The 13,468-nt window shown below is 44.1% G+C and overlaps 1 protein-coding gene across 1 annotated transcript in view; it reads right to left on the bottom strand.

Moving 5' to 3' along the window:
- Positions 1-7,641, bottom strand: part of LOC110524271 (fibroblast growth factor 22) — a 56,216-nt gene extending 48,575 nt beyond the window's left edge. Inside the window, exon 1 of the mRNA XM_021603761.3 lies at positions 6,287-7,641. Coding sequence (XP_021459436.1) covers positions 6,287-6,644 — 358 coding nt within the window. The 5' untranslated portion in view covers positions 6,645-7,641. The remainder of the gene's footprint in view (positions 1-6,286) is intronic.
- Between the last annotated feature and the right edge of the window lie 5,827 nt (positions 7,642-13,468).

Here is a 13,468-nt window from a genome sequence, read left to right as displayed (position 1 = left end):
TGTTTTTCTTTTCGATCATTGTACCTCCACCATTGGCTAAAAAGAAAAACATGTTGAACCCCAATCAGTCAAAAAGAAAACTCTCTCCTCTCATTATTATTTCAACAAGCTATTTTTAGCCCCTTGGTGACACACAAATGAAGGCCTACTTAGCCCGTGTGGTTTTTGCAAGTTATCTTTCATTGGTTTGCCAGGCACTTTATCATGGCTGATGGATATTTAGGTGATTTGATTAGCAAATACTTTAAAGAGCTGTGGGGATTTGGTCTGACTGCAACAATAACACGTTTCAGGTATTGATATCTGACCTGTGTGTTCAAAATCATCAGGACAGAACAGGATGCTTTTTCAGACAGAACTGCACCTTGGAGTGGATTAGCAAAATGATGCAATTGATATCTGGCCACAAATCGTGTCCAGACCAGTACAAGAAGTGTTACATTTCAATATTCCAAGAATAATTTAGTCATTTAGTATAATATTCCACTGAACTCTAAGAACATCACTGTAGAGTGGTGGTATCATATTGTATCTAAACACAAATATGAGAACACGAATCAGCATCTATCTGGATCTCATACACAGTTGAATTAATTCAGATATCCCAACCATTTAGATTTTGGACTATCACTCCTTTGCTCACCTTTTCGTTCAAGACTGTGCTACCTGCTCTCTTCAACCCCACCTTCCCTCTCTCTGTCTCAGTTACTTCCCTCTCTCTGTCTCAGTCCCTTCCATCTCTCTGTCTCAGTCCCCTCCATCTCTCTGTCTCAGTCCCTTCCGTCTCTCTTTCTCAGTCCCTTCCGTCTCTCTGTCTCAGTCCCTTCCGTCTCTCTGTCTCAGTCCCTTCCGTCTCTCTGTCTCACTCCCTTCCGTCTCTCTGTCTCAGTCCCTTCTGTCTCTCTGTCTCACTCCCTTCCGTCTCTCTCTCTCAGTCCCTTCCGTCTCTCTCTCTCAGTCCCTTCCGTTTCTCTGTCTCAGTCCCTTCCATCTCTCTGTCTCAGTCCCTTCCATCTCTCTCTCTCTCTCTCAGTCCCTTCCATCTCTCTTAGACCCAGCTTCTTCCCTCAGCTGTTCCATACTCAGGTCCACTGGGATTGATACAATATTTTCCGACCTCAATTAGCAGAGTGCCTGTTGACTAATTCCGACTGTTTCTGCACCTGAGAGGTTGGAAGCATGGTCTGGAAAAACTGAGTGGGGCGAGGGCGTAGTAGGGCTGTCGGGGCAAATGTAGCCGTGTTGACAGACCGTAAGGGCAACACAGAGGACAAGGAGGGGCCTCGCACTGGACAGTATTCAGGGCTCTGCTGAGCTGTGCTTCCCCACTCACACCAGCAACATTAAATTGTGTGGGAAGGAGCAAGGAGTCTGCTGTGGGTGAGTGGTGTGAATGTGTAAGTTTGTGTGTGTGTGCTTGCGTGCGTGCGTGCATATGCATTTGCGCGTGCGTGTGCTCATGTGTGATGTGCTCACAGAAAGTGAGATTTATGTTTGGATAATAAAGTAATTGCTGTTTTCTTCATCTTGTATTAGACAATTGAGAAAATCAACTGAACACAAAAATCTACTCTGCCAGCCAAGCCACTTAAAGATAATGTTCTCTCTTTTCACCGGGACAGTTGTACTGCGGCTGCACTCTTGTATCTGTGTCAATGGAAGCTCATTACAAATGCAGAGCTTCCTCCCAGTCGTCCCTCTCCAATCTATAGCACAGTGACCGTATCAGTATCAAGGAATTCTCTAGGTAAAGATTGTTTAAGTCGAATTGAAAAAGCCTTTACGCAATGGCCTGTGGTGACACAGAACCCAAACTAGACCTCAGAATAGACCGAACCAGATTGTCTCATTGTGAGGTATGACCACATCAAGACCACACGGTCCCTTGAACTAATTTCAAGGCAAAGCCTGAATGACCACTGGTTTGGCAGGGTGCTGCTGTATGTGTACAGGTAGGTACACACCCTCACTGTGCTGTAGTGTTCATAGAGAATCTTTCTTTCCAGGGCAGGAAATGAGAGGATCGTGGTTAAAGACAGCATTGCATTTGGGGGCAGCACATTTTCATGGGGAACCACTCTGTACAACCGACTAACCACTTCTGACAAGATCATGGAAAGCCACAAATCTTCCAATCCAGATGCATCACTTTTCCTGCTTTCTAAGGGAGCATGAAAAAGTTTCAGCTAGCTACAGTCCTCTTATTAAGTTCCCTTGTCATGCCAATTCAACATTTCTACTGCTGCAGCCAATGAATTTAAAGGTCCAATGCAGACATTTTTATCTCAGTATCAAATGATTTCTGGGTAACAATTAAGTACCTTACTGTGATTGTTTTCAATTAAATTGGTCAAAAAGAAATACAGATGGCTTCTTTGCAAAGGCCAATTGCTCAAGCAAGAATTTTGCTAGGACTTTCCGGGAGTGGTCTGAGTGGGGAGGGGAAAACTGAAAATGAGCTCTTATTGTAAGCATTTCACTGTTACAGTGCCTTGCGAAAGTATTCGGCCCCCTTGAACTCTGCGACCTTTTGCCACATTTCAGGCTTCAAACATAAAGATATAAAACTGTATTTTTTTGTGAAGAATCATCAACAAGTGGGACACAATCATGAAGTGGAACGACATTTATTGGATATTTCAAACTTTTTTAACAAATCAAAAACTGAAAAATTGGGCGTGCAAAATTATTCAGCCCCCTTAAGTTAATACTTTGTAGCGCCACCTTTTGCTGCGATTACAGCTGTAAGTCGCTTGGGGTATGTCTCTATCAGTTTTGCACATCGAGAGACTGACATTTTTTCCCATTCCTCCTTGTAAAACAGCTCGAGCTCAGTGAGGTTGGATGGAGAGCATTTGTGAACAGCAGTTTTCAGTTCTTTCCACAGATTCTCGATTGGATTCAGGTCTGGACTTTGACTTGGCCATTCTAACACCTGGATATGTTTATTTTTGAACCATTCCATTGTAGATTTTGCTTTATGTTTTGGATCATTGTCTTGTTGGAAGACAAATCTCCGTCCCAGTCTCAGGTCTTTTGCAGACTCCATCAGGTTTTCTTCCAGAATGGTCCTGTATTTGGCTCCATCCATCTTCCCATCAATTTTAACCATCTTCCCTGTCCCTGCTGAAGAAAAGCAGGCCCAAACCATGATGCTGCCACCACCATGTTTGACAGTGGGGATGGTGTGTTCAGCTGTGTTGCTTTTACGCCAAACATAACGTTTTGCATTGTTGCCAAAAAGTTCAATATTGGTTTCATCTGACCAGAGCACCTTCTTCCACATGTTTGGTGTGTCTCCCAGGTGGCTTGTGGCAAACTTTAAATGACACTTTTTATGGATATCTTTAAGAAATGGCTTTCTTCTTGCCACTCTTCCATAAAGGCCAGATTTGTGCAATATACGACTGATTGTTGTCCTATGGACAGAGTCTCCCACCTCAGCTGTAGATCTCTGCAGTTCATCCAGAGTGATCATGGGCCTCTTGGCTGCATCTCTGATCAGTCTACTCCTTGTATGAGCTGAAAGTTTAGAGGGACGGCCAGGTCTTGGTAGATTTGCAGTGGTCTGATACTCCTTCCATTTCAATATTTTCGCTTGCACAGTGTTCCTTGGGATGTTTAAAGCTTGGGAAATATTTTTGTATCCAAATCCGGCTTTAAACTTCTTCACAACAGTATCTCGGACCTGCCTGGTGTGTTCCTTGTTCTTCATGATGCTCTCTGCGCTTTTAACGGACCTCTGAGACTATCACAGTGCAGGTGCATTTATACGGAGACTTGATTACACACAGGTGGATTGTATTTATCATCATTAGTCATTTAGGTCAACATTGGATCATTCAGAGATCCTCACTGAACTTCTGGAGAGAGTTTGCTGCACTGAAAGTAAAGGGGCTGAATAATTTTGCACGCCCAATTTTTCAGTTTTTGATTTGTTAAAAAAGTTTGAAATATCCAATAAATGTCGTTCCACTTCATGATTGTGTCCCACTTGTTGTTGATTCTTCACAAAAAAATACAGTTTTATATCTTTATGTTTGAAGCCTGAAATGTGGCAAAAGGTCGCAAAGTTCAAGGGGGCCAAATACTTTCGCAAGGCACTGTAGTCCACACCTATTGTTGACGAAGCATGTGATGAATACAATTTGATTTGATTGATTGGCAGAGAGGTTTGGAACTCTTATTGGCCTATTAACTAATTTACTACATGTTGATGTCACCATGAAAGGCCAAAACTCAATCCCACCAAAACAGGCTGACATTTCTGGCAGTCTTTTCAAACAGCTATTACACTGAAAGGGCATTATCATAATTTTCACAGTATTGTTCCAACCTCATAGTGTGGAAATATATATAAAACACAGGAAAATCACGTGCTTGACTCAGCAAAACTGAGTTTTGTAGTCATGGCTGCATCACATCGTAAATTAAGGTTGGGTTGGTTTCAACCCTGCCCACATGCCCACAACTGGCAGCACACAAGTAATCATCAATTTGGCGTGCAGATGCACACGACCTGATCGTAATGCCTATGGTAAATTTGGGTTAAGTTTAGATATCCCTATGGGGCTAGTTAGGGAGCATCGGTAAATTACAAAGAATTTTGCATATAAATATTGAAAGAATTTAATGAGAACTGAAAGGTGTGCAAAATGAAAATATTGTCTTATTTACATTGTGTAATTTATTGACGGTCCCTAACTAGCCCGAAGATAGGCTATCTAAAGTCAAACCAACTTTGCCACCTTCGCACACCAGCCAGCTGAAGCTAATTGGCAGAAGATTTGGCTAACTCTTTCCACCTGTGAACACACACGAGACACCCACATCAAACCACACGCCGAAACCAACTCACATTTGAATTGAGTCAGGGCCGCTAACGTTTCTTAATGACCGAAACGAGGCCAAATCAGGAAGTTCCGCCTCCCTTTAAAGTGTCAAACATAGATAGTTACATTTAATGATTATATCTGACATCTAAACCACCAATATGAACATTTGAATCCCCATTTGAGGGAAACGAACACCGACACAATTTTGAATTGTGATAATTCAAGTCAATGTGAATTTATGTTGGCGTGTGTGTGAGGTATAAAACTGTCTGCCAGGTGAGTAGTCTAGTTAACAAATGTTAACAAATGTCACCAGACGGTTATAAGGCTGTACACAGTGGCAGACTGACTGGGCAGTCCCTGCTGTTACCTCGGTAGCATGGAAAAAACCTGACTCACCCACTGGCGTAAAAAGGCTTTAACGACTAAATGGATAAATATAACCGTCAAAGGTGTAAACGTCTCAAGGCTGTCCAGTGGCCACTGGGAAGTCAGTTCATGACCAGCGACAACTTGTCTGACCTGGTCAAAGGTCTGAAAGACACCATTGATTGAGATCGTGGAGTGAGTGACACCAGTGCACGTCCCTCCTCTCAAGTGTCCTTATTACTAACATCAGATACAGTGCTGTCCAATCTGGAAAAACTAGGACAACTGAACATACTGAGATGAGATGGTAGCAGGTGATGAGGTCTGATCTGTTTAAGGCATTTTTGGAAGATCCTTGATGATACTGTAGGTATGTGTTAGGAGATTTATCACGTTGCATGGGTATGTGGAAATTCTCTGACTGTCTACAATAAATTAAACACTGTTGGCGAGCCCAGTACACTTGCTGTACACAGATGTGAAGCCAGCTCTCTGATCTGATCTGAAGTTTTCACACACACAGGATCGGTGTTAGATTGATTCTGGGTCTGTACTTAACAGTTTAAATCACAAAGGCTCCAAATTATCCCGACTATCCCCTTAAAGAGCGCTAAACAAACTTGGTGAGAAAACAGTGAAAAATTTAAAATTGCTGTGCCCATGTAAACTGTGACAGAAATGGTTTGTGGGTACATCTGCCCCTTGCAACTAGAGGACTTTCAACACAGTTTTGACATGTTAAGCCCCTGTGAAATTGAAGCTTTTTCCCAAGCCCAGTTTGCACGACCAACTGATGCACAATGTCTTTCCTCAAGTCTGCCTTGCTGTAAACACAGTGCCGGGGTTCCCATGAGGAGGCTTAAACCACACTATGGAATTCCCAGCTTACCTAGCAACGTCTACCGCTCCAAACACGGCACAAATAGGTGCAAAAGGCTGATACAAGCCAGTGAAACTCCTATGAACCGCTATAAAAGTAGCAAGATCAGAGAATTTACACCACCATAAAAGACAATAGGCACCCTATCTCTTCTCCGTCACATAGGAAAGATAGAAAGGGGAGATAGTGTCAGCTTACTCACTTTCAGCATAGTTTTTCCGTCTGGTGCCATCCACCTTGCCTGTTTTGTCGATACAGAGAAAGAACTTGTTGGCGGAGTAGAGCCGCCGTAGTCGGACGTCGCCCTCTAGGTGATTGTAACTGCGTGTGTGCCGCTCCAGTGTCCATGAGCAGTTGATGCCTCTCGCCAGTACTTGGAGGGGTTCATGCCCTACCCCGAGCGGGCAGCCCCCCAGAGCTGTGCCAGCCACCAGGAGCAGGGTGAGGAACGCCAAGCGAAGGGATGCAGCACTGGGCAAGGGCGGAAGCCCAGCGTGGGCAGTGCCAATGGCAGCGAGGTCAGGACGGAGACTAGCGACGGGTGGCATCCATCTGCACATGGTGAGTCAGACTCCCAAGGTGCACATTGCACAGGCAGTATGCATGCTGGCTGGCTGGAGACCCGGGCTGTGTGGTCCAGGTGAGTGGTCGCTCTCTGAGGGTGGGAAGGGGTGATGATCGAGGGAGCAGCAGACCCTGTCACTGAGGATCAGAGCAGAGAGGAGCCTGGGCTTCCAAATAACAGAGCAGAGAGGAACCTGGACTTCCAACCAGTCCTTATTCCCAGATGAGTTTGTTTCTTAATTTGTGTGTCTGATGAGGATCTCCTCTTCTTTGTATTTCAGCTTTTATTCACCGGAAAACAATTCACTTTGTAAATCCATTGCCAAAAGCAATCTGTTCTTTTTTGTTGTTTCCTTGTTCTCCGAAAGCTTGTTCTGTTCCTTGGCTTGCGTCCTTCTTTTACGGCTGCAGAGTCAGTCAGTGTCCTGTCTTGCGATGTGTGCACCTTGCGATGCTCCTCTCTACAGCTGGACTGGAATAAGGTGCTTGTCTGTGCTGCTGACCCGTGGCTGAGAATGAGTTGAATGAGGAGAGAGAGTGAATGTGTGCATGTGTAAGTGTGTGTGAGAGTGTGATAGGGAGAGAGAGTCACAGAAAGAGTTAGTGTGTGTGTGTGTGTGTGTGTGTGTGTGTGTGTGTGTGTGTGTGTGTGTGTGTGTGTGTGTGTGTGTGCGAGAGAGAGAGAGAGAGAGAGAGAGAGAGAGAGAGAAAGAGGAGAGAGTGAAAGAACGAGGGAGACAGAGTTAGTGTGTGTGTGTGTGTCTGTGTATATGTGAGTGAAGAGAGGCAGAGTGAGAGGGAGGCAGAGGGTTGAGAGACAGTGTGTGTATGAGGGAGAGAGAGAGACGGAGGCAGCAGCTCGTGAGTGAGCGAGCGAGCGAGAGAGGCAGTCAGTGAGTGTGCGTCAGGTCTGTCTGCCTGTATAACGCAATGAAGCAGTAAATGAATGTCCTCACTCTCCCTGTGCAGCCAGTCCTTTCTCCTGTGTAGAATGGGAGGCTTGGGCTTGTCCTGCATTTTATCCTGGGCAGGGCTTGCATCTGGGGGGTTGAAAGGAGAGGGGTGGGGCCACAATCATTGATAACTATTTAAAATAAACGAGAGAGGCTTTGCACCATCTCCCTTCTATAATTTCTTAACATAGATTTGTTCTCCTAATCATGGTTCCTAGACAGCCATTAGTGTCATTAAGCCTGCGAACTGTAGGTTTTATTGCATCATGGAAAGTGTCAACTGGAAAGTGTCAAGTCAAACACCTTTGTTGTCCCAGCTCTTGAAGATGGTGAGGAGTTCTCCCAGGTCAAATCATCAGTAAGAAAGTAACTCCAGTAAAGTGACATGGGAGGTGGACTTTTGTGACACCTGAGACTGGACTGTTTGTAGACACATGGGACAGATTTAAAAGGGCTTTAGTTTTTGCCCCTGTTTTGCATCAATATGTCGGAAACAACGGCAGAGGGGGGAGTGTTGGTAGAGCTGTTCCAGTGAAGTCTTTCTGGTCACCTGTGTTAATGTTTCTATGAGGCTGTGTCTGATGTTCACCTTTGATTCGTAAGACCAGGGTGGTAATGGTGAACACGTGTTTTACTACTTCACATTCTGTCTTTCTGTCTGTGAATCAGGACTGAGTCATTGGCTTCAGAGAGATGAAAGACACCCTAATGCATGACATTAAATATTTCTCAAAACTGTCCATATACTGTCCTGTCCTCACTCCTTAAGTTTGTTCCTGATGGTATTTGAAGAGTGGCTCAAGTTCACTGTTATATTCATTAGTAACGAAATGATGATAAGACTGTAACTGCACTGTAGGCTATGTGTTGACCTTCTTTTTTTGTTTTGTTTTTTTTTACACCAAAGTAAAACAAAATGAAATATTTGATATCATCTGTTTCCGCCAGCCGAGGGTGCTAGGAGCATTCACTATGAGACCAGCCGCAGCACTCCACAGCACATGTTTTAAAGTGTGTCTATCCAGTTAGTGCGGCACTTACTTCCCGGTTTCAATGATGTGTACCGCCCCGGGGCGACCACGGTGTCCAGGGGTGGAAGTGTGTTTGAGGGGTGCGTGCACAGAGAGGGCGACAGTCACTTCACACTCTTTAGCTTGTTAACTGCTACCAGGAGTTGGCTGGCCTTATATCTCCCCCTTCTCCCATCATAAAAGACCAGTGAGACAGAAACCAGCCGCCCTCTCCCCCCCCCCCCCCCAGCCCCAACCCCCGGCAGCCGTTCCTGTCTACCTGCTTGTTCTGGCCATTAGATACAGTGGACCTCCTCATCAAAGCCTCTCTCTCTCTCTCTATTTATCTTCATAGGCTCTAGTAAAAATCACAATTTTCCCCCACCAATTAAACCACGCTGCAGTGTCTCTTGACTTCCAGTAGGTTTATTCCTTTTTTTCCTACAGACTGTCCTTTCTTCCCCTTCTTCCACCCAGCGGAATAACTGTCTGTTTGTCGCTGCCTGCCTGTGCTGTTGCCAGGCTGGAGGAGCCTGGGCCGGGAGAGCACAGCACACATAGGGGATGTGTTTTATGTTAGCATTGTATAAAACTGTTTCCCAATCTTCAAAAAAATGTAAATAGTTCTCAGGACAGCTGAGTGTTCGCAGGCTTGCCTGTGTAATTGTTATAGGGTGCTCCAGCTCTCTCTATCAGCGGTGTAATGGAAAACAATATTCTTCAATGCCCTCTGAAGTACTAGAAGACCTTCTATCACAGCTGGCTTTGCTTATGCCTGCTCAACAATGTGTGAAGTTAAATACAAATATGCAAATCTAATTGTAATCAATAAAGAGTATACATCTACATTCACGTGTGGCTGGTAGACTTTACATCATGCTGTGGGCGTGTAGGTCTACATACCATTATAAAAAGATAGCTCAAATAACTGGGTCAAGGGGGTTTTCTTTGGGGTGTTTCTTTGGGATTCTATTTGAGTTGAATGACTCTTTAAGCTGATTTCTATGATAGCTCTTCTATTTCCACTTCATTCATATGCCAGCTGCTTGGTCATCCCGATTTTCACTTCATGGAGAGGGAACTCTTTCATGTGGCCTGCACCAATCTGGTGCCCCTCTGGCCTTCACATACCCCCCCAGGAAGCTCCATTTGCCCATCCTCTCTGAAAATTGGCCATCATTAAAATCATACAATCATGCTATGTACTGTATAACTTCTTATTTAAAAGTCAGTCTTCCCCGGAGGTCAAAGAACAAAGGTTCTGCCCTCATCCGAATGTCAGATGTGGCAGTAGATTGCTTTGTGGTGTCCTGGATCCAAACGTCAGTGCAAAGCTAGACACAAGCTCATGCATTGCTGTCTGTGGCTTGACTATAGACCCATACAGTATCCTTAGTTATTGAAGTTAGACATATTATTGTAGAGGTTGAATATGAGTGACCCAAAATGAGTTGTGTGGATATGGTGCTTCAAATAATGTCGCATTGTTAAATTATTTTGAATATTTAAACACATTCAAGTATATTTATATTGGTGTGCACCATATTCTCAATAACCAGTACACAACATACTATATTATTTATTTTGATTTATTTTACCTTTTTTTAACCAGGTAGGCCAGTTGAGAACAAGTTCTCATTTACAACTGCGACCTGGCCAAGATAAAGCAAAGCAGTGCGACAAAAACAACAACAGAGTTACACATGGGATAAACAAATGTACAATCAATAAAACAATAGAAAAATATATGTACAGTGTGTGCAAATGTGGTAAGATTAGAGAAGCAAGGCAATGAATAGGCCGCAGAGGCAAAATAATTACAATTTAGCATTAACACTGGAGGGATAGATGTGCAGATGATGATGTGCAAGTAGAGATACTGGGGAGCAAAATAGCAAAAAAAAGAAATAACAGTATGGAGATGAGGTAGTTGGGTGTGCTATTTACAGATGGGCTGTGTACAGGTACAGTGATCGGTAAGCTGCTCTGAGAGCTGATGCTTAAAGTTAGATAGACACTTATAGTATAACATTAAATACAGTAGGCCTATATGACAGCATCCAAGTCCATTCAAGACTTTTAGTCAATGTGATGATCGTTAAGAAACAAGGCCCAAAGCCCATTGGTTCCCTATCCTAAAATACAAGGCTTATGCTAAACTCAGAGATCAGTAGCCGGTGGGGGGCCCTCTGGTGTGACGCAGCTCTCTCTCCAAATGAGAAAGGGCTTGCTTGTTGGGAGTTTGAGCCCTCCCCTCTCTCCTGCAGAAGGCTTTCAGTCGGCTCCCACGTCGCGTCTCCCAGCCAGGGTGCGCCCTGAGCTGAGAAAACTCTGCAGCCCGGGCACCAGAGGAGGATGTTCACAAGCGAAGGAACCTAATCTTTCCCAGCAGGGATCCAAGCGGCTCTGTAAGTGTATGAATGGAGATAATATCTCTGTAATGAGGCCTGTTTTGTACCATCAAAGTCTTCAAAAGGGCTTGAAACTCGACCTCCCTCTTAGCACTGACGATCCCTCAGTAATAGCTCCTATTATTAATTGTTTTCTCTCTTTTGCTAACTCCACTGACTCACTCCCTGTTTCTGGACTTAATCTCTCTCTCTCTCTTTCTCTCTCACTCTCTCTCCCTTCCTCTCCCTCTCTCTAACTCTCTCTCCCTCTCGCTCCCTCTGAGGCTCAATCGCTCTTCCCCTTCCTCTCTTTATCTCACTCATTCTCTGTCCCCCTCTTTCCCTCTATACTTCTCTTGCTGATCTTCAAGTTTCAAGTTTTATTACAGTAGTTGTATGTATGGGATACACATGTTATACACCATCCAACTAAATGCTTACCTACAGGTTCCTTCTCGATGATGCAACAACAATAATAAATAATAAAAGATAAGACTATGAACATAATGTAAATGGCTCAGTAAAATAATTATAGTCCAATATTTACACGTGTTTTGGGAAAAAGGGGATTGGGGGCAAGTGTTTAAATTGTACAGTATTTAACAATCATAATAAGAGTATGCCAGCAGCTATGATGTGTCTGTAGCATGAATATATATATGTGTGTGTGTGTGTGTGTGTGTGTGTGTGTGTGTGTGTGTGTGTGTGTGTGTGTGTGTGTGTGTGTGTGTGTGTGTGTGTGTGTGTGTGTGTGTGTGTGTGTGTGTGTGTGTGTGTGGATGTGTGTATGTCTGTGTGGGTGGGTGTGTGTGTGTGAGTGAGGTGCAGAGAATCAGAGCAGGTGGTCAGTCCAGTTCAAGTGTTCAGTGATGGCTTGTAGATTCTTTCAGTTGCTGACCCCTGACCTCACTTTTTAAGCTTATGATAGAATAATTCTGCTCTTTTATCTCTTATCCAAATATTAAAAGGCAGATTTATATTGTGAGTATACAAATGTCTTCACATTTACTGTAACAATGTGTTAGCTAACATCTATTTGTAACAGCTGTGGGAAAGTTAGTAAATTCGCAAGGGACATAATGTGTAAATACAGTGCATTCGGAAAGTATTCAGAACCCTTCACTTTTCCACATTCTGTTACGTTACAGCCACATTCTAAAATGTATTACATATACCCCCCCCCCCCCCCCCACATCAATCTACACACAATACCCCATAATAACAAAGTAAAAACATGTTTTTAGAAATGTTTGCAAATCAAATTAAAAAAACTGAAATATCATATTTATGTAAGCATTCAGACCCTTTACGCAATACTTTGTTGAAGCACCTTTGGCAGCTTTTACAGCCTTGAGTCTTCTTGGGTATAATGCTACAAGCTTAGCACACCTGTATTTGAGGAGTTTCTCCCATTTTTCTCTGCAGATCCTCTCATGCTCTTATCAGGTTGGATGGGGAGCATTGCTGCACAGCTATTTTCAGGTCTCTCCAGAGATGTTTGATCAAGTTCAAGTCCGGGCTCAATCTGGACCACTCAAAGACATTCAGAGACTTGTCCCGAAGCTACTCCTGCATTGTCTTAGCTGTGCGCTTAGGGTCGTTGTCCTGTTGGAAGGTGAACCTTCGCCCCCAGTCTGAGGTCCTGAGCGCTCTGGAGCAGGTTTTCATCAAGGATTTGTCTGTACTTTGCTCCGTTCATCTTTCCCTCAATTCTGACTAGTCTCCCAGTCCCTGCCGCTTAAAAACATCCATACAGCATGATGCTGCCACCACCATGCTTCACCGTAGGGATGGCATAGGCCAGGGGATGAGCGATGCCTGGTTCCCTCCAGACGTGATGCTTGGAATTCAGACCAAAGAGTTCAATCTTGATTTCATCAGACCAGACAATCTTGTTTCTCATGGTCTGAGAGTCCTTTGGGAAGCCTTTTGGTAAACTCCAAGTGGGCTGTCACGTGCAATTGAGGAGTTGCTTCCATCTGGCCACTCTATCATAAAAACCTGATTGGTGGAGTGCTGCAGAGATGGTTGACCTCCTTGAAGGTTCTCCCACCTCCACAGAGGAAGTCTGGAGCTCTGACAGAGGGACCATCGGGCTCTTGGTCACTTCCCTGACCAAGGCCCTTCTCCCCGATTGCTCAGTTTGGCCAGGCGGACAGCTCTAGGAAGAGTTTTGGTGGTTCCAAACTTCTTCCATTTAAGAATGATGGAGGCCACTGTGTTCATAGGGACCTTCAATGCTGCAAAAAAAGTTTTTGGTAGCCTTCCCCAGATCTGTGCCTTGACACAATCCTGTCTGGGAGCTCTATGGATAATTCCTTCAACCACATAGCTTGGTTTTTGCTCAGACATGCACTGTCAACTATGGGACCTTATGTAGACAGGTGTGTGCCTTTCCAAATCATATCCAATCAGTTTAATTTACCACAGCTGGACTCCAATCAAGTTGTTGAACCATCTCAAGGAT

The sequence above is a fragment of the Oncorhynchus mykiss genome, chromosome 5 (genome assembly GCF_057628025.1).
Source record: "Oncorhynchus mykiss isolate SJ-2025 chromosome 5, ASM5762802v1, whole genome shotgun sequence".
NCBI classification, from domain to species: Eukaryota; Metazoa; Chordata; class Actinopteri; order Salmoniformes; family Salmonidae; genus Oncorhynchus; species Oncorhynchus mykiss.
Note: the sequence above shows the minus strand (reverse complement) of the source record. Positions and strands in the feature narration are given on the sequence as shown.